This window comes from Vulpes vulpes, chromosome 4, assembly GCF_048418805.1.
Source record: "Vulpes vulpes isolate BD-2025 chromosome 4, VulVul3, whole genome shotgun sequence".
Lineage (NCBI taxonomy): Eukaryota > Metazoa > Chordata > Mammalia > Carnivora > Canidae > Vulpes > Vulpes vulpes.
In genome coordinates this window covers 109,974,748-109,996,657 of record NC_132783.1, presented here as the reverse complement: position 1 = coordinate 109,996,657, position 21,910 = coordinate 109,974,748, and the positions used below count along the sequence as shown (strand labels likewise).

The window sequence follows — 21,910 nt, the reverse complement described above, 5'->3', positions numbered from 1 at the left end:
CTGCTTCTTTGGTTCTCGGAGTGACTTAGGCTTGCCCCTTCCCTTTTCTGCGGGTCCTCAGTCTACCCTTGCATAAAACGGGCGGAAGTCCAAGCTCCTAAAACCACTCAAGTTGGAGGCCCCTGGAGCCGGGGCGGGGGTGGGGTGGGGTGGGGAGGGGAGGGGGCTCAAGTCTTCAGCCCTCATCCGGAACACAGCAAAGCCACACGAGTCCCAGGCTCGAGTCCTACGAAGGTCTCCGCACACCTCGGCAGCCGGGGCCACGCCGCCGACCCACCTCCGCCGTCAGCGCAACAATACGGGAGACGTCACCCCGCGGCGCCCCGCCCCGCTCCGCGCCCACGGGCGGGCGCATGCGCAGACCGGCGAGGGCTGGCCCCTGTCCGAGGACCCCAGCTGTTCGCCCCGCGGTCGCAGGCCACAGTCTCGGAAAGGCCTGGCTCCCGCGCCCGGTCGGGAGATCCCTGGCAGCCGCTCTCTAGGATCACCCTGCCGGAGACGGACGCGGGAAGCCGCCGCGCAGTCTCCAGCGCGTTTCCGTTTCAAACCTGAACTTCCGGTTCGTTAGCCGGTTCCGGTCCCCGCTCCTCACTTCCGGCCGCCGTCGGTTCCGCTGTGGCCGGTTCCTGCGTCCACTGCTGCGGGCCCCGCGGCTCTCCAGGTGAGGGGACGCGGGGCGCCCCGGGGCGCTGCCCCCGGGGAGGCGGTCGGGGCCGGGGGGCCGCCGCGCAGCGCTGCAGTTCGCGCGACGCGGCCTCCACGGCGGCCCGCGGGCCGGGCCGGACGCTGCCTGCGGGCGCCCCGGGCCGCGTCTGCCCCGGTGTGCGGCCCAGGCCGTGGCCCCCGGCAGCTCCTCGCCGGGCCTCCGCCCTCCCGTCTGGCCTCCGCGCTGGTGCCGGGGGCTCCCCGAGCCCCAGTGGGTTTTGCGTCCCCAGACTCCATTCCTCCGCCCTTTGGGGTTTGTCCGTCGCTCCGCCGCCCCCCCCCCCCCGGTGAAGGCCTGGGCCTCGGGTTCTTGGGGTGCCTGCGACGCCCGCATGCGGCCTAGGGCGTTCGCTTCCCGCAGCTGCCGCCGCTGCGCCGGAGGCTGGTTGAGGACTTCACCTCCCCTCGGCGCCCCGGGCGTTCGCTTTTGCTGTTAGTTTCAGGTTTCCGCAGCTTGCGGCCTTGGACAAAATTGTTTTCTTTTTCAGTTTTCTAACGTGGATACAATGAAGGCCATAGTCGTCAGTTCAGGAATGCAAAGATCAAGTGAGATAAGTTGTTTCAGCAGGTGGCGGCTGTGGTCATCGCCACCAGTCGTCTTGGGCTTTACAGTTCACAAAGTGCTGTCACAGGTGTTGTCTCATCCGTTAACACTGTTCTTGTTAACTCGATATCGCCTCATTTTGAGGTAGGAGTTTTGGAATTGACCGGACGGGTCCGTTCAGTGGGGTAGGCGGAACTCACCCAAACAGCTGTTCTTGACTCTACGTTCGCCGTAGAGGTTGCGGTCCTTACCTGGGTAGTAGTTCTAATTGCCGTCACCCCTACCCCAAATCATTTTTCGGTGTATTAACCTGATAGGACCCAGAATGATACAAAGTATTAGAATTGTGTGAGAGAGGAGCTTAAATGGGAAAACATAAAATGACTCCTGCATTTGCGCTGTGTGTTCCCTTGGGAGTGATCTGAATATTGGAGAAATGAGGTTCAAAAGCAGTTTTAAGGACTCTGCATTTAAGATTTCGAGGGTGTTTGTTTTGTTAACGCTTGGTCGTTCAGAGCAATTGCCAACTTGGAATTCCCACCAGGGTGTAGGTGTACAGTGTATAGCATTTGTATACTACTCTACTGAGCATGCAGAGCCCATTGCCATCTGGTATGTTTTCTTTTTTAGCTGAGAAAATTGAAGAGTTTAGAGCACTGGCTCTCAGACTTTTCGTATGCCTCAGAGACGGGGTGAGGGGGAGGCTGGGACAGGGATTGTTAAAACACAAGTTGCTGGGTTCTTTTCTCTCCAACCCCCGTTATGTTTATAGCAAGTTACCAAGTACAGTCATGCTGTTGCTTGGTCTTAGACGACGCTTTGAAAATACTGGTCTAGAGGTGAAATGACTTGCCCAGGCTCATCTGGAGCTCAGAGGATGTTACTCCAAACTCTCTGCTCTCGCCCCACCCCCAGCACAATGTAAACTCTGTTAGTGGTGGTTGCATTCTTAGCTCTTGTAAATTTTCATTTTTATTGCCACCTTCACAGAGGAATAATGTTTAAATCACATTTTAGTTTGGCTCGAAAGGTCTTTTTGGCACTTAATATTGAGAATCATAACATTTCCTAGAGCAAGTTATCTCAACAGAATGCATTGCCCTAAATTACTACTTTAAATTTCAGTAGAGCAGGTACAAACCTATGAGCGTAAGTATAATTGATTTTCTAGTGCTTCCTCTAGTGGACATGTTGAAGACATCTTAAGTTCCTACGTTATTTTTGTATGTAATGATTCACAGTTTGTCTTCTTGCATTGGTTATTATCCAGGGAGAATGCAATCAAATGTTTCCTTAAACAAGTGATAGCATCTGGAAATGGAGATTAGGAAATTCAGTTCTCTGACCTGGGGGGAAATGGACTTAGGAAAATTGATAAAAAGTATTAAGAGAGAAAAGACCTACATGCCATTGTTGATGAGAATAACAACCACTATTTAATCTTGTGTACTTTTGTCTGTGCCTGTGGGTTTTTATTTACTGATCTTTGATGCTTTGCCTCCTGTAGATCCCAATTCAAGAGAGGTGGTTGTGATGTAGAGGAAGAAACATGAGATTTAGTCAGAAGACCTGTTCAGTTACCGCCTGTGTGCCCTTAGCAGATTACTTAGCCTCTCTGAAGTCCCATTTTTTTAATTGCAAAAGAGGGATGATTCTTATCAACCCTGTTAAATGACATTGCATAAAAACTTTCCAATTTATTAAATACTAAACAAATAATGACGATGCTTTTTATTTAGCACAGTGCCTGGAACACATCAGCTCAGATTTTTTTTTTTTTAAGATTTTATTTATTTATTAATGAGAGACACAGAGAGAGAGAGAGGCAGAGACACAGGCAGAGGGAAAAGCAGGCTCTGTGCAGGAAGCCCATTGTGGGACTCAATCCTGGGACTCCAGGGTCACACACTGAAGGCGGCGCCAAACTGCTGAGCCACCCGGGCTGACCGTCAGCTCAGATTTTTAAGAAAATTTATTTAGATGATGCTTATTTTTGTAGTGCTTACTATGTGTCAGGTCTATATGACTTACAAATATTAGCTAATTTAAACCTCATAAGAACCCCAAAGTAGAAATATTCTCATCCTTAGTTTACAGAGAAGGAAACTTAGGCACTAGGAGTCTGGTAACTTCCCAAAGTAAAATAGCCAATAAGTGAGAGAGCTGGGATCTAAACCCAGGTACTATGGCTCTAGGGTTTGCACTTTTAACAACTCACTGTGCCACTTCTCAAGTGTTACTATGAATGGTCCATGATGGAGGAACTGACCTGTAACATAAACCTGGTCAAACAGAGAGGGAGGGATAGGTAGCTGATCATTGCAGAGTATTAGGAAGTAGTAACTTTAAGCCAAAAATTGGGAGGGTAGGGGAATTTTAACTTTGAGGCCTAATAACTTTTGGTGTTCTGGTAACATTTCTGTAAGGAGAAAATCTTGTTTCTCCACCATCCAGTTGTAAAGTAGGACTCAAACTGCATTGCTTCTAAAACTTAGTTACAAATTTAGCTGCGTCTTTGATGTATCTGTTTTAACTTATTTACTTGTATATCCCTTTCTTTTTAGGTATCTTTTTCTGAGTGAAAGCTGCTTGATCATATGTTTCAAGGATGGCTCTTCCTATTATTGTAAAATGGGGTGGACAGGAATATTCAGTGACCACACTTTCAGAAGATGATACCGTGCTAGATCTCAAACAGTTTCTTAAGACTCTTACAGGAGTGCTACCAGAACGCCAAAAGTTACTTGGACTCAAAGTTAAAGGTAATTCTCTCCTCACTTTAAACTTTTTGCATCGATACACTTATGAATTTTCATGTTATTTTGTTCTCTTTAATAAGTCTTTCTCCTTTAGATTTCTTTGTTAGGGATATCCCTAAAATTGCTGTATGATAAAAAATAATATTAAAAATTACTTGAAAATACCACCGCTGTTAAGATTACTTTTGATTCCTCTGACAGTTGGTGTTTGCTTGTTAAACCTGTGGTGCAGAAGTCTCAGGTAAAACAGTGTAGTTTCTGACATCTGTGTTCTAGCACAGCTTTTTCATTACAGCTGGGTTCTTATACTCTCCCTAAGTTATCTTTTCTGCTTCAAAAGTAATGTTTTAAAATGATGATTTAAAAATTATAAGCAGTGTTTATATCCAGTTCGAAAGGGACTTTCATGGTGTTTGTGTTTGGCATATCATTGAAGAGTGAATTTTGGGTAGCAAAAAATCTCGAGTTTTGTCTTAGGTGCTCAGTGTTCAAGACTTTCTGGAAAACATCTTCATCTTGAACAACAAACTAAAATATTTTGTTTAGCTAGTTGAATAAAGATGTTCCTCTGAGATGGAGTTGGGGAAAAAACAAATTTCTTATTAGTTGCTACTTGTTAGTGTGTTAGACATTGCTAATTCAGCAGTGAAAGCTTGTTAATTTAAGAAAAAAAACTGCTGTGGAATCTGTACCAAACCTTTTAATATTAGGGTTTTTTATAATGGGATAGTGAAATCAGCACCTGAACTTTAGTGAGAAAACAGTCATTTGCTTGTATTGTAGGCAAACCTGCAGAAAATGATGTTAAGCTTGGAGCTCTCAAACTGAAACCAAATACTAAAATCATGATGATGGGAACTCGTGAGGAGAGCTTGGTAAATGTTTACTTTTGTTACCATTTGTCCCTTTGAAGGTATTATGATTTATGTTACACTGTTGTATCATGGTTTTAATTGTAAAATTGTCAGTTTTGCAGTCCGTGAAAAATAAAAGCTTCACGGTATATGTGGTATTAACTCAGCACAAAACAAATACTAGGGAACTTTTAGTATATAGTTAGCATAAGCATAGTAGTCGTGCAAATGGTCAAACTTAACACGGTAAATCTACTCAGTGAATGTATATTATGAATTATAAAACGTGGAAATTTCCTCACAGTGTGTGCTTGAAAGATTCTTGATCTTGGACTGTATCTTTTATTTGCTTTTTATGCATGTATTTGTTATGTTAAAGATAATCTGGTAAAACAAAACTCTTTTTCATCTTAATAGGAAGATGTCTTAGGTCCACCTCCTGACAATGATGATGTTGTCAACGACTTTGATATTGAAGATGAAGTAGTTGAAGTAGAAAATAGGTAAGTACTTTATACCATCAAAGGAAGTGGGTTGTAATGTCTGAAAAAACTGAATGTTTCACCTTATTTTATTTTTCCATTAGGGAAGAAAACCTACTGAAAATTTCTCGTAGAGTGAAAGAGTATAAAGTGGAAATTTTGAATCCTCCCAGGGAAGGGAAAAAGCTTTTGGTACTAGATGTTGATTATACATTATTTGGTAAGTCAGCTAAAATTGCGCTTTACCTTCTGTTACCCATAACAACTCTTTTTTTCCTTTTATTTTTTTCTTCCAATATGAAATATTTAAAAGTTTTTCTTCTTACTATAAAAGGTATATCATTTATTGTAGAAAATATTAAAATTATCTGTAATTTCAAACCCCCAAAATAACTATTCTTATATTTTGATGTGTATCTTCCAGAGTGTGTTTGTATGTATATCCTTTCTACTTTTGCTTAATGATATTTTGAATATTTCAGTCATTTAATATTATTCTTTGTGAATTAAATACAGTTTTTGGTTACCGCTACTCTAGTTTGTGGATGTATCTTAATTTAAGTCATTCTCTATTGATTAACATTTAAATTTTTTGAGGATTATTTAAAAATCATTTTTGGTATTTTATTCCTGGTTTTCCATTTAATTATATTCAGGGCAGATTTTTAAATTTAAAGTTTCTCATAATAGCAAAAAAGAAAGATGTTAATCTCATACTGTAATATTGCTAAGAAGTGATTAGTTAACTCTTGATATTAGCATGAATTTATTTACTTCTAACCCTAAACTTTAAGTACAGATCATAAATTAATGTATACTTATTTAAAAATTTGATTATTAAGTTAGTTGGGCCTGTCATTTTAGTAAAATGTGATTGTGTCTGGAAGGTGAATGGCTAAAAGTGAGTATAGGTGCCTCTAGTTTGTTTTTCATGTCACAAAATAACGTCTGTATTTTAAAGACTACCTGAAAACTAAATTTACAGTTACTATATGAGCCTGAATTCTGGACATTGCTCCTCACAAATTAACCAAAAGACATTCATTAAAACTGGATCACAAAGATATTAAATTGCGTGCTTTGAAAGACACTTGTTTGTCAGCCAGTGTAATTCAGTCTCAAGTATTTTACATTTGAATGTTTGTATTACATTTCATAATTTTCACTGATGTCAGGTACTTGTCCATGGTAAGAAACTAGTAAACATCTATAACTGATTTTCTTTTAGACCATAGGTCTTGTGCAGAGACTGGAGTAGAATTAATGCGGCCATATCTTCACGAATTCCTAACATCTGCATATGAGGATTATGACATTGTTATTTGGTGTAAGCTATATTTTTTGTTTAGATTTCCATGGGAATAATGTTGCTATTTTATAAAATCTGACATAAAATGGCCTGTAGTTAAATATGATACATTTTTCATTTTTTAAAGCAAATTTCTGATGAAACATGTTTGACATTCTTGCATTACAGTATAAACTTATATGTATATTTAGCAATACCACTGAAGTAGTCAAATACAGAAAGAATGTAGATTATGGTGTCAGAATAAAAATGATCTTATTTTTCATAAGACCCTACCATGATTAGGAACTTTTCTTTCTCATCTTTACTATAGAATCTTTGATGCTTCAGGATATTGTTGCTTTCTCCTTTCTTTATCACTCTAGTTTCAAAACACTTGGAGAAAGACGTATAAAAAAAAAATCACAGTGATGTTGTTCTTCAGAAATAAAGGAATATGAATTTACTTAAGGAAAATTAAATGGACTAAAGCAGTATTACTCAAATTGTGGTCTGTGGACCATTCCAGGAACTTACAGGTCTGTGATAAGATCATGAGTTTGCTCCACAAAGTAAATTTACTACATTACTGAGCACACTTTTTAGTTCGATAGACATTTTTTTGTGGCAAGACTTTATTGAGAAGGGAAACAGTGTATTAATTTATATCTTACCTCCCTACAAACATTTAAAGTGGCTTCTTGGCAAGCCATAGGCAGAAAAGAGCTGATTGTGAATTAAATGAAATCTTACCAGTTAAAAATGCTGCATTTTTGATGAGTGACTACATAGTTGGTACTTCAGTCTTTAAATTTCCTTTGTACTTTTCCTTTTAGTTAGAGTATCTCCATTGTTCAGTATTAATATGAGTTTACAGCCATTAAGATTAAATATAGAGTTAAATACATAGTTTTCTGGTTTATGAGATACAAGGAGGAAAGCTTCCTGGGAACAAATTTTTGTTTAGCAACTGACACCTGAGATGACATTTGAGAAAAAAGTTTTTCCTCTAAATGTTATTAACGTAGCTTTAGAAATTTAGAGATTTTTTTTTACAGTCATATGTTTAAAATAAGTTATTTTTGTAAAGTATGATATTTTATGGTAGTATGTTGAAAGGGGCCCTTTACTTTGTTCTAAATAAATTAAATTTTTAAAATTCCAACTTTGTCCTTACTTTGTGATACTGGGCAGGTCAGTTAATCTTTCTGAGCCTTAAGTTCCCCATCTGAGAAATGAAGATAAATAAACCTACTTTATAGAGTAGCTATAAGAATAAAAATATTATTATAGCAACTAGTACCATGTCTGACATAATTACTTAATTGGAAACCCTTTTATTAGCTATGACTTGTTTTTCATCTGGGGATTGTAGACCCAAAATAGATACTGAATTTAAGACATTTTTCCCTTTTTCATGATTGTTGTCATTATAGATCTATCATATATATCATATCTATCTATATAGATATAGATATATATTTATTAACTGATCAGTTTTGTGCATTAGGTGATTCAGTTTTTGTGTATGTGTGCTAAAGATTTTTATTTTGAGAACTCAGGTACCTCTTTTGCTTTTAAAAAATACATAAACACACATATACGTGCTTTAACAATTAAACTCCTTTTCCCTTTTTAAACATTTTACTTGGTAATAGCAATGTAGTTTTAGTCCAATAACTTGGGACGAGAAGGGCATATAAAATTGAGGACTGAATTTTATTTTATTTTATTATTATTTTTAAAATTTTTTTTATTTATTTATGATAGTCACAGAGAGAGAGAGAGAGAGAGAGAGAGAGAGAGAGGGGCAGAGACACAGGCAGAGGGAGAAGCAGGCTCCATGCACCGGGAGTCCGACGTGGGATTCGATCCCGGGTCTCCAGGATCACGCCCTGGGCCAAAGGCAGGCGCGAAACCGCTGCGCCACCCAGGGATCCCGAGGACTGAATTTTAATATCAGTGATTTCAAAACTGGTTGATGTCTGACAATGAGCAAATACATGACAGAATTTATGAATTCAGTTGTCTCAGACTCATTGTTAAAAGCTCCTAGGCTCAATGAGCACTGAATTTCCTGAGCCTGGCAAAATGCTGATTTTCATTGGCCCTAGTGATCTCTAACATCAACTTTTGGCATGTAACATTAATCTACTTATATTGACATATATGCCAGTGCATTGTATGGCAGTGGGAACATGGAGATAAATTGGAGATCCAGGCGCCCTATATTTAAGTTTGGATTGATAGAGAATAGTGTCAGGGCTGTTTTTAAACAGGAGTTTTGGTCTTGATTTATAAATTTCCTAGATTCAAAATTCTTTTGAATATTGGTTACCTGTATCTTTTAGATAAAAGTTGTTAAATTTCTATTCTGTATTGATACACTAAAGATAAGTTTATCGGGCAGCCCGGGTGGCTCAGCGGTTTAGCACCGCCTTCAGCCCAGGGGGTGATCCTGGAGTCCCTGCGTGGAGCCTGCTTCTCCCTCTGCCTGTGTCTCTGCCTCTCTTTCTCTGTCTCTCGTGAATAAATAAATCTTAAAAAAAATTTTTTTAAGTTTATTTTTATAAATACTTAAAATTATTGTAAATATGTTAGGAATTATTATTTGTGATTAATTCGAACTTTTAATCTTGCTTAGAAAACTTATTTATACAGAAGAAAAATTTTGTAAATGAAGTTGAAGCTTTTCATTTGTATCATATTATCATTCTTCATATTTTAGCTGCAACAAATATGAAGTGGATTGAAGCTAAAATGAAAGTAAGTGTTAGAAAATCCATTTAAGAATGTTTTGAAATTGCCATTTGTCTTTATGGAAGTTCCAAGTTGAATTAATTTCATTCTCAATGGAGGGCATTTAGTAGGTAAACAAATGTCTTTATCAGGAGTTGAGATGTGTTTAAAGTTTGTTTAGTGGTGGATTGTATTGAGTAATTAAGTCTTTTTCAAGAAAAAGTGCAGTAGAGCTCCCCTTCCTTTTTCCCTCATTTTACAATAATGCTTTCTTCCCCCTTCTTTTGCTTTGGTGTGTAATACCTGTATTGAAGAAGGGATATAATCTGTTTCTAGTTTATTTTCTTTGGACTACCATTTGTTGGCTTAGCAAAAGGAGACTAAAAAACTTGGTAGTTGTTGAGCAAGGTGTGGTAGCCACTAGAGTAGAAAGTTGGGAAATTGTGGAAAATTGTAGCTGGAATATTCAGAAAGCCTGGAATTTTTCATATTATTGTATTTTAACCACATGAATATCTATTTATAGGAGCTAGGAGTGAGCACAAATGCAAATTATAAGATTACCTTCATGTTGGACAGTGCTGCTATGATAACAGTGCACACTCCAAGGAGAGGATTAATAGACGTAAGAAATCATTTCATTTCTGTTTGAAGACTTGTTTATTTTCTAATACTTTTTGTATTTATGTTGATGGAATAAAGTACAGAAAGTTGAGAAGGACGTTTGACTGGATAGTGAAGTATCAGTCGAGTTTGACATATGAAGATGTATATAAGCTTAATAAATTGGAATTTTAATGATAGATCTTGAGCAAGACTGTCAAGAAAAGTCATGGATAATTGTCCCATGATGATGGGAGCACACTGTTGCTCAAAAAAGAGTAGGTGAGGAAAAATACCGAATATCAACAAGGAAGATACTAGAAGCGAGCCAAAGCATATTCACCCTGCCTTATATAAAACTGATAAGTAAAAGCAGCTACCATGATGCATGTACTTCAGTGTGATGTACATGTAGCACTGGAGAAGAGCAACAAGAATCATCAAAGAAAAGGGTTTAGCTAAAAAGATTAGGATTCTTTGTTTACTCATCAAGTAACCAGTCCTTTTATTGAACTCCTTCTAGAAAGTGTTGTGATAGTCACTGTTGGAGATGAGGAGACATGGTCTATACCTTTGGAAAGGGCATGAACTAAGATTAATTGGGGAAAACTTAGCAAACTAGGAAAGCATAGGGGGGACTGTTGAAATCATCGAAATCCAAAACAGAATCCTTTAAGTGCATAGAGATGTATTCAATAAAGGTAATACTTCATACATCAAGGGAAAGACATTACCTACTAAAGTAGTACATTTATGAAATCTAAACAGTAAAAAAAGTTTGGGGAGTGTTAAACATAGTTGTGTTTATAATAATGAAAAATTTGAGAAATAAAAATCTGGTGGTTGCCAGAGAGGAGGTAAGTGAGAGGATGGATGAAATAGATAAAGGGGATTAAGAAAGACAAACTTCCAGTTATGAAATAAGTAATGGAAATAAAAATACAGCCTAAGGAATATATAGTCAGTAACGTGATAACGTTGTATGGTGACCAATGGTGCCTGTACTTCATCATGGTGAGCACTGAGTAGCGTATAGAATTGTTGAATCACTGTGTCGTACACTTGAAAGTAATAAAATCCTATATATTAATTATACTTCAAGAAAAAAATGAGTAAATATTCAATAGTAGGATATAAAAGCTTTTGTTCATCCAATCATTTGATGTAACAGAATATTAGTGATTTAAAAATTTTTCATGATACATCATTAAAGTTAAGGAAGTATTTAGCAGTATTTGTAGACCATTAGAAAAAAATTTTATCCCTTATTTGGTTCAGGTTTCCCCTTAACAAAGGATCTGTAAACTCTAAAGCTGTTGATGTTTACAAAAAAAGACTGGAGGTGGGGTGCCTGGATGGCTCAGTCGGTTAAGCATCTGACTTGGTTTTGGTTTAGGTCATAGTCTCAGGGTCCTGGGCTTGAGCCCTGCATAGAGGCAAGCTTGGTGCAGAGTTTACTTGGAATTGTCTCCTTCTCTCCCCCACGTGTGCACTTTCTCTCTAAAATAAATAAAATCTTTAAAAAAAAAAAAAAAAAGCCGAGGTAAATATATCCTTGGTAATGGCTGGATTATAGGTAATTTAAAATTTTCCTGTGTGTTCATTTTTTTTCCCCTATAGTCAGCAGTATTAATTCTTTTTTTTTTTTCAGCAGTATTAATTCTTAATTGAGAACAAAGTAGTCTATGTTTTATGGAACAGATGGCACTTGAGATAATTAGAAAATGACAGGACTATTTAAGAGGATATAGGATTTCTAACCCTGGGTGTCATAAACTGAAGCTCTTGTCCTATTTGTTGAGGCTTTTGTTAGCTAAGAAAATTAAAAATCTGGCTTATTGTATCAGTTCTATACTTGTCTTGAAGTATTTGGGGAGTTTGTTTCAATAGTAAACAGTTAATAACTAAGGCAAATAAACTATTTAAAATAATAAAATAATTTCAATAACATTCTTTGTAGTAGCTAGGAGATTAAGAAAAAAAGGCTTTCTCTCTATTAAAATAAGTTCTAGAAAGAGAATAAAACATTTTCAAATGACAACCTTTTTTTTTTTTAAGATCTTATTTATTTATTCATAGACAGAGAGAGAGGCAGAGACACAGGGAGAGGGAGAAGCAGGCTCCATGCAGGGAGCCCGATGTGGGACTCGATCCCGGGTCTCCAGGATCACACCCCAGGCCGCAGGCGGCGCCAAACCACTGCGCCACCGGGGCTGCCCAAATGACAACCTTTATTATCATTTACTACCTTTTAATCTCCTATAATTATTTTTATCATGTAAATCGCATATTACCATAAATGAGACTCCTGTCTTCAGCAAAAATTACTTCTAAAAATTAATTTATCTAAAAAGTGTTTCTGAATTGTAAAATAAACACATGATTCAAAAATAAAAATAAAGTATGTAATGAAAAGTATTCCTCCTCCTGGCCCTTTAGGCACTTAGTCTTCTCTTCCTACTATTCTCATGTGGTCTTTTGGAGACTTTATGCAAGTACCAACAGATATGAATATGTAAAGAGTTATCTTTTTGAAGGCTCATTTTAACAACTCAGAAACAAAAGTTAAGAATTTACAAATTATAGTGCTTTTGAAGTTAACCAGTTGCCCTAGAAATTGTGCACCTGTGCCAATCAAGACAGAATCAGTTTTTCGTTTTTCTCTACAAAATACTTAAATTCTGTATTAATAGAATTGGGTACATTGTTTGTTATTATGGTTTTCTGGTTTTGAAAACAGACCCCATGTGACAGTTAACCTCTGAGGGTCATGTTTTAGCCCAGGAAGTCAGTGACTGCTTAGCAAACAAATAATTATTATAAATTCTTACATTTTAAATAATTACTCCTCCTTTGACCCCAAATTTTCATTTTAAAATTATGGAAAGTCTTATAGTAGGTTTAGTTAGGTAGACATGAACAGACCTTTCAGAAGTTAATATTGTGAGATCCATTGTGCTTTAAAGTGTGTTGCATCTCAGCTATGGTCTGTTCACACAGCCAGCTGTCACTGTCCTGCAGCAGTGCTGTGATGTATTTTGGGCATTTTTGAGGTATCTCTGCTTTTAAGGAAGGATGAACAATTACTGATAAAATTTCAATTAAATCTAAATTTTTATTCTAAGGTAAAGCCTCTCGGTGTTATATGGGGAAAGTTTTCGGAGTTTTACAGCAAAAAAAACACTATAATGTTTGATGACATAGGAAGAAATTTTCTAATGAACCCACAGAATGGACTAAAGGTAAGATATAATTTTACTTGCTATGCTTATGTAATCTGTAATTTGTGGTAGAACCTTATTAGCACTGTTGAATTTCATAAATTTTCTGAAGTATTGTATTATGGTCACAGGCAAGAAAGCTAACATATTTAGAAAAATTCATTTACAGTTGAACATTCTCTCTCCCACATTGATATCTTCTTGGTTTGCCAACTCATTCAGTTGTTTTCTTTTTAGTTAGCTCTCTGGAACAACATGGACTTACTCAGTAAAAGCAACAGACATTTTATTAGGGATACAAATCTTGGGATTTCTGATGTTCTGGTTAGTTGGAAAGCTGGCAGTAAGGATTTGTTTTTTCCTTTTTAAACTGAAACTAAGGGTTTTGAAAATTCACACAGGGCAGTTAAAGATCTTAAAGCTATAAAATGCCAGAGCTAAGAATCTCAGTCATCTTGTCTGCCTTCTTTATATAAACAGTCTGAGGATAAGAAAATTTGTAACTTGCCCAAAATCATGTATGCAACTGATTAATGACAGAATTTGAGTTAAAATCTTGGTGGCTTGATTCCTAGGCCAGTGATGGATCTTATCATTGCATTGAGTAATATGCAATCTTGTGTAGGCATGATAGTAACATCTAATCCTGGTAGCTTTGGAAGAAGTGTTTTTCTTGTGTGTTTACCAGGTGCAAGGTACAGGAAAACTTTTGAGAAAAGATTCAGTTTCTCTACACTAAATTCTTTATGAAATTAGTGGTTAATACTTCTTCAGGAAAGGAGGTGAAATGGTAATATTCATGGAATGATTTTTGAAGAGAGCTTTAACTTTAAAAAAAAAAATACAATAACTGGTTTTGTGTGTGTTTAGAAGAAACTTTTATTTTCCCAGCCCATATTTGGGTCCACTTATCTCTGGTGCAGAGATGGTATAAATTTCTAGTTCTTCATGTTACTTTAGAGCAGGATTTTTTTTTTTTTAAACTAGTCATTCTGTAGAATCACTGAAAGAATTTCTAAAAATACATATCTACAGTCCCCCCCCCCAAGTTTTAATTCAAGAGAGGTATTTTTAAACATTCCACTAATCTCTCACATGTCTCCTTTTGAAACCTCTTTCAAGAAGATAGTTATTAATGATTCACCCATATTGACATACAAGCAGGTTTGAAATTGAGAAATATTCCTACTGTGTTTTGTTGTCATAGTTTCATAATGTTCTTGATGGAAGTCTCAAAAAAGATTTCACAGAGATCTTAAAGATGACTGCTTATTTTTAAAACAGTAAACCTATAATAATATAAGCTTGCCGATCTTAAGCTTTGACATAGAATATAGAAGGCTTTGTGAATGATGAATACACGACTGAATTTTGAGTTTTGGTCATGGGTAAATAGATACTCTGAAAACTTCCTTTTTATTTATACAAGGAAATGATATGAGAATGCAGATAATTCAGACCATTTTAAGTTTCTAAAAATGTTTCTTTGATATGAGACTATAGTGGTCATATATAGTCATCTTCTCTGCTAGTGAGATCATTTTTGAAGAATGGTACAATAAGAAGTGATTATGCTAGAACAAGTGAAGTAAGATGAATAATAGACTTTTTTTTTCCCCACTTCACTTGTTTAAGTTTTAAATCCAGAGTCATAGGACTATTTTAGTTTTGCTGTTTAATAGTGCTTATGACCAAGGGCCTTGGGCAACTAGGAATCACATTGTACTTTATATATATTAATAGTTTACAAGTTAACATGTTTTCTTTATAATTTTTATTTGATTTTGAAACATTACAGTATTGCCCAAGATTAGTCAGAAACTCATTTCACTACGTCACAATATCATGCCTCTTAACTTTTAGCCCCAGGGCTTAAGCAAGGTCTGATTCCTCAAGAGAATCTTGATCTCCCACATTCATTGGTGCTGCTGTGAAGCAGCACTGCCCACTCTACCTGTCTGGAAGCAGGAACTCCTGCAAGTACTTGCTTCTGCACAGACTCACTCCGGTGCCGTGCAGGTTGTGGGAGCCCAGCTGACCAATAGCTGTGGAGATCCCCGGCACCTGTTCTGATGCGAGTAGAATACATGGAAAAGTTTTCTTCTATGCATTTCAGGCTTATGGTGTGTTTTTTCTGATAACAGAGAAGAAAGTGTATAAGACATATTTTAAATCTTTCCTGTTCTTGATAGGTAGAATATGGACTTCTTTGTTCTCAACCAGTGACAGAATTTAATGTCATCTTTTTTTCAGTGTTGCTATGTAAAATTAATAACTAATAAACAGCTTGCATTTTCTCTAAATCATAATAAGGATATATTAGTACTTTATTAAGTACAATTTAGTCCTTACATGTGTGTTTTAGAAGGATGATTTTTTTTTTTAATTTTTTTTTTTTAAATTTTTTTTTTTAAATTTTTTATTTATTTATGATAGTCACAGAGAGAGAGAGAGAGGCAGAGACACAGGCGGAGGGAGAAGCAGGCTCCATGCACCGGGAGCCCGATGTGGGATTCGATCCCGGGTCTCCAGGATCGCGCCCTGGGCCAAAGGCAGGCGCCAAACCGCTGCGCCACCCAGGGATCCCAGAAGGATGATTTTTAAGAAACATTTTTTTATAAAATGAAAAAAGCCAAATATAAATAGAACTACATAGAATTATGTAACAAACTCCTATATGCATTATTCAGTTTAAACAACTTATTAATTCATAGATGATTATGCTTGCTCTGTACCCTACCTACTTCCCTCTCTGTAATACTTTGAAGCAAATCCCAGACATACCATTTCACCTAAAATTAATGAAAAATTTTTGGAAGGTTGTCTTGAGTTTTATAAAGATTTTTGAGCTGATATCTGAAAAAGGCAAAACTCTATTGGAACTGTGACATATAGAAAAGTACATAAAATTTATAATTTAACTTATAATTTAACGAATTGTTATAAAAATAGCACATGTAATTACCACCCAAGTCAAGATATTAATATCCCTTACTAATTACAATTCTCTATCCTATCTACCATCCTGACTCTTATGCTTTTGAAATGAATGCTTTTTATCATAAAATATAACAACCTTAAAAATATGGAAAATATGACTTCTTTTTATGGAGAAACTTGTATAATTAAAAAATATTTTTATGGAGACTTTAATGATAAAAATGCTTGTGATAAAATGAGGGTACATGTTATATAAATGTATAATATCTTAGGTATATAAAATTTTATATAAAAATACTGAAATGAAAATCATCATTGTTAAATTTATCTCACTCTCCTGTTAGATCAAGCTTATATTTGGGTTAGCTTTTTACAAATTGAGTGACATGAATTAAGTTATTTAAGGATTGACCAAAGAGGAAAAAGTCTAGTAGTTTCTCTAGTAGAGAAGCCATGTAGGGCTCAAGTGCTGTAAGAAGGCTTGTGTTCTTAGTTTGAGACTGAAAAGATAATGTAAGGTAAATGAGGTGGAAGAGCTCTTAACCTCGCACTGTAAATGTTATACATTGACTGCCAGTTTATAACACTGAGATAGTGCAAGAGTCATTTTTAGTACTGACATCCCTAAGTGACATTTTAATCTCATTAACTGAATTTGATTGAGAGGATGGTATAGATTTGTGCTAGTTTCCTTATTGCAATGTGAAATGTTGAATGTTTATTTTCTAACAGATAAGGCCTTTTATGAAAGCTCACCTAAATCGAGATAAAGACAAAGAACTTTTAAAACTAACTCAGTACCTCAAGGAGATAGCAAAATTAGATGACTTTTTGGACCTAAATCACAAATATTGGGAAAGGTAAGTGCTAATTGCTTATTCATAATGAATGAAAACATTGGTGACCCTGGTATACACATAATTCTGAACTTTTATTTAAGATGGGTAAATTCTAAAACGATTTTCTAATGCAGTGACATCTCCCCCATAAGTATTTTTCCCTTTAATCTTAACCTCTACGTTGTTCATAAACCTGCATCTCTCGAGATCTTTAATACTTGTAGGAGAGAGGATTTGAGACTGGTACATATTTGTGATGCCGCTTACAAATTATTTTGTGATACTGGGTAGGTCACTCTTTTATAAATCATATAGGAAGATAGTCCCTGTTTTTTCATACTATAAAATAAGGTCAGGATAAAGTAAAATACACTAAAAATTTCCTGTTAAAAATCGCTCTACAAGTAGCCCCTCTGTATAGCAGAAAAATTAGAAAACTGTAATCCAATAGAGAAACAATTACTTAATGATTTTCCTTTCCAAAGAGAACCACCATTACCATCTTGATGTATGTTTTTCTAGTCTTTATTCAAAGTGCAGACATATGCACACATCTACATACAGACTGCATATGAACATTAAGATTCTGAAGCAGGGAAAACCCCTGGGGAAGTGGATGAGATTATAGTGTACTGCAATTAATTTTTTCGAATTCGATCTTTAAAGATCTGCTTGCATTAATACAGCAACAAAAGAAACTATTGATGTAATAATGACAGTTTGGCTTTTTAGATCATTCTGACATATAGCTTCTTATTAGATGATTCTCATAATCCTATTAGGAAGGAAAGGCAGGCATTTTTATCCTCATCTCCAAATTATAGATAATGTAACAAGGCATAGAGATAATAAATGCCACAAAGCAAGCAAGTTTTGCACCATTAAAATGTGTCCAGATCTTCTGATTTTAAGAGCCCTTTCCCTACCGCCATACTACTGAGTATAGTAATTTGTAAATGTAAGAAATAGAAATGTAAAAATTTGAATTTAATGATAGATTCCTATAAAATAACATGAAAGAAAAATTGTTTACTTAGTAAATTAAAGTCTTTGTATCTTTACACTCTTGATCAGAGTCCTTTAGTTTTTTTCCACAGTCTTTACTCAAGAAAAATAGGAAAATTAGCCTCTTCATGCCTGTAAAATAAGTTCTAAAAGAAAGCTCTTCATAGAGCTGTTGTGAGGACTGAGTGAATTAATACCTATACTTAAAACAATGGTTGGTACATTAAACAATCAACAGGTATTCACAACTATTAAAATTATTACTCATCTGGAGAAGTTTTGAATGAACTGCTTCCTTTGGGAAGAGAATTAGATTGTTATTGTGAGTTTATCATGAAATAGCTTAGACATCTTTACTCTTTTTCTTTCAGGTATCTGTCAAAGAAGCAAGGACAGTAGTTACAAGTTATATTGGCAGTTACTGAGGATACTTGAGATCACGAACTTCTTGCTTTTATGCTAGACATCATTATGATAGTGCTGGACACTGCAGCGAATATCAGACTGCTTATACTTGGTCTTCCAGTTTTTTGTAAATTTAATTTTATATTTTTTGAAGATCATAGCAATATGCTAAAAAAAAAATCCTTTTCCCCCCTATATGAATATACTGTTACTCTTGAAAAATATTTTCTCCAGCATTGAGTACTGAGTTTTTTTCCCCTATATAACACACAAAAGTGGACAAAAATGTATACTCAGCAATGTCATTTTGTGGCTTTAGAAACAAGTTATGTCTTGTGTTTTTGTCTCATTCTGTTATTGTCTGACTAAATCTAAGACCAAACCCATCTTGAAACTACTGCTTTTTCCCATTTAAACCCCCCAAAAATAAGTTTTTGAATAAGGAACCTAGTTTGGTATGCTTAAAATCACCAAGATTTTTTTATTCCTTTGTCATAGACACAGTTTCTTTTCTTACTGTGCACTATTTACATCTCTAAATTTTTCTGCTGTCTCAGTTTGGTCTATATGTGGGTCCATGTTCTTTGAGTAAAACTGGAAAACGTCAGCTGTGATACAAGTGTGTCTCATAGTATGAGAAATAGAAAACATAAGACTGAATATGAACAATAAAAACTAAGGAACAAAAGTTATTTCTTTTTGGTGGCTAAGTAGAAGCACTTCTGCCTAAAACCATTGTCATAAAAGCAATTAAAGGCATTACATTTTTAAGTGGGACACATCACTGGTTCAGCCCTAAAAAGCATGAACAAAAAGTTTTTGTTCTGTTCCAGCTATCTCTTGTCTAAGTGCAAACACTGTGTTTCAGTGAAAATATTTAGCCATAAGAATAAAAAAAAAAAGTTTTGCAATGCTTACGCCTGCAGATATGTAATGTGACCACTGTTTTGTGTTGACAGTATTGCTTTATACAGTTACTGTATTTGAAAGGAATCTGATCCTTTCAAATAAACATGGTGTATATTGTTCTTACGGGACTATTTCAGTGGTGTAAATAATAAATACTTTTTCTTAAAACATTGGTTTGCTTTCTCCTGTCGCAAGTATTTTGCCTCTTTGTTGAATCATAAAGTAAAATAAACATTAGGCTGAGGCAAGGACTTCTTGAAAGAAACTAATGTACATGGTTTAAAAGTGTGTATATCACTATTCATTCAGGATTGTTTTTAGCAGCTACTCAGATATGTTAAATTACTTAGTTCTAATAAGTACCACATTTTCAGGAAGATAAGCGATTTTTCTTTGTGACACGTTATTATAAAGTTACACAGTGCAGAAGAGTTTGAGAACCGTTAAGTAACTAAAATGATTCAATTAAAAACATGTTTCTAAATTAAGAGGCTAAATTTAAGTATTTAAGGATGAAGTAGAATTTTTTGGAATATTCATTTCACTGGGGCATTTTCCCATTGTAAAAAGTAGTTTATCATTCCAAGATAGGCATGGAACCCTTAGAACTGTTCAATAAGGGGCAGAACATTTTCTAAATCAATATAAAATATAAAAGTGAGCAAGCTTCAGAAAGCAAAGTAGGATTTTTTTAAAAAAATTTTCTGCCATTAGGTGGTGCCGAAACCAAAGTTTATTAGCTGGCATGCAAAATGTAGCAATTCTGGGAGAACATTGTCACTGGCAGCTTACTGAGATCACATGTGTCAGCTTGTAATAGTGTATTAGAGTTTCACTTTGTCTAATGCATTTGATTTATATCACTCTTATCTATCTCTGTTCACACAACAGAACCAGGAGATGACTTAATTGAGATACATATCCTTGCTGATGAAACAGCAAGTTAGTTCTGTGATATATATGTTCCAAACTTTTAAGCAATAGATTCTTAGTATATTTAATCTAAAAACTGCAGACCATCATTAAACCTTTGATTCAGAGGGCACCTTGAGATCTCTAGCCCCTTGGGTCCTTTATGAAAATCGGTTATTGGACGAATGATACCTGTAGAGGTTACTCAGTTTTAAAGGCAAAGAACAGATAAACGGATCATTAACGGTGAGCAACTGAAACATTCTTTATTCACAGAAAGTAAAGATTGTCAGTTTTGTGGAGTAGTTGGAGCTGTGCAGGGGAAGAGGGGCTGGGAAAGAAGGATACATACACATAAAAGGAAAACAAATTATTTTGGTTATTGCTTGGTTTTTAAATGACAGTTGGTTGTCAAGGATAGTAATAAAACGTGAATAGTGAATAAACTGGTTGAGGAAGAAATTGTTACACTTTCCCCTAAAGTATTTCTACATCAAAATTTATTCTTATTACCTGGAATAGCAGCCCAAGAGGTGTCTCTAGAGATTAAACACTTAGATATTTATGTAAGTATATACTAGTTTTTGGAATTGCTTTGGAGAAGCTCTGTCATTCTTGATGGGAATACTAAGTATTTAGAGCTTAAGGAGAAATCCTTGAAGATTAATTTGACAGATTTACCAAAGACTTATGAGAAATTAATGCATGATAAGAACTAGAACAGAAATATCAGGCATCCTGTGGGTTTAAGAAAGGCTATCAATCACCTAATGCCAATGAATTTCTCTGTAGAATGTAAAATCTTACAAAATCTCTGACACTGATGATGGTTTAAAACTCTGGAAGTAAGCAAGCACTTTAAATGCTGGTATAAAGATATTTCCTTATATGAGGTGTTACTTATTAAAACCAGATTTCCTTCTGAAAAGCTTTAAAAGTTCAACCCATTGTTTATAAAACTATTAACAGTGGAAACACAATCATTAAAAATCTCGAAAACATAATATCAAAAACAGATTGCTTAAATATTAGTGATATTTCCATAGGTCAGTATGGCTACAACAAATGAGTAACATTGTATATGTGTGTAATTTGTGACACTAAAGGCCAAGCTGATGACTTTTTAGGAACATACAGATTTTGTTTTTAAAGATTTTATTTATTTACTCATGAGAGGCAGAGACACAGGCAGAGGGAGAAGCAGTCCTCCCAACATGGGACTCGATTCCTGGACCCTGGGATCATAACCTGAGCCCAAGGCAGGCTCAACCACTGAGTCACCCAGGCGTCCCTGAGCTAGATCATTCTTGAAATTATAATTACCAAGAATGTAGTATTAAGAGGAAAACCTTTTGTAATTAAGTATATATTTTACAAATGTTACCATGACTTCCTAAGAGTTCTAAACAAGGAAAGTAGAATAAGGATGACTTCCTATGGTCTACGTGTTTGTGTAAGTGTCCAACTGCTTTTAGTAATCGTCTGGACTAGAAGACCTGCCAGCCCCACTCCTAATCCCCCAAAGTAGATATGTTTAAAACTTTAGGGGCATTATAATTACATCTTGTATAGCAGTATATTAACACTTTTAATTTTGGAAGCAGCTGGTCCTGGATAGAAGCTAGCTAACTTTGCCATGCATGTAAAAAATAAAAAATTACTCCAAAGCAATAGCAATAATTTTTTTTAAACATTTGTTTTTCTT

General features: G+C 36.0%; 1 protein-coding gene across 2 annotated transcripts; it reads left to right on the top strand.

Annotated features, from left to right (window-relative positions):
* The first annotated feature begins 203 nt into the window (after window positions 1-203).
* On the top strand, window positions 204-19,463 carry UBLCP1 (ubiquitin like domain containing CTD phosphatase 1). Of its 2 annotated transcripts, XM_026007776.2 has the most exons (11): window positions 204-661; window positions 3,814-4,011; window positions 4,792-4,883; window positions 5,280-5,365; window positions 5,449-5,564; window positions 6,573-6,671; window positions 9,361-9,398; window positions 9,898-9,996; window positions 13,100-13,216; window positions 16,868-16,995; window positions 18,351-19,463. In XM_026007776.2, exons 2-11 carry the CDS (start codon window positions 3,858-3,860, stop codon window positions 18,376-18,378), a joined length of 957 nt encoding a protein of 318 aa, XP_025863561.1. In that variant the 5' UTR covers window positions 204-661; window positions 3,814-3,857; the 3' UTR covers window positions 18,379-19,463. The 2 variants fall into 2 exon arrangements, with proteins under 2 accessions (XP_025863561.1, XP_025863564.1); XM_026007779.2 differs by lacking the exon at window positions 9,898-9,996 and having other exon boundaries at window positions 342-661.
* Window positions 19,464-21,910: the final 2,447 nt, after the last annotated feature.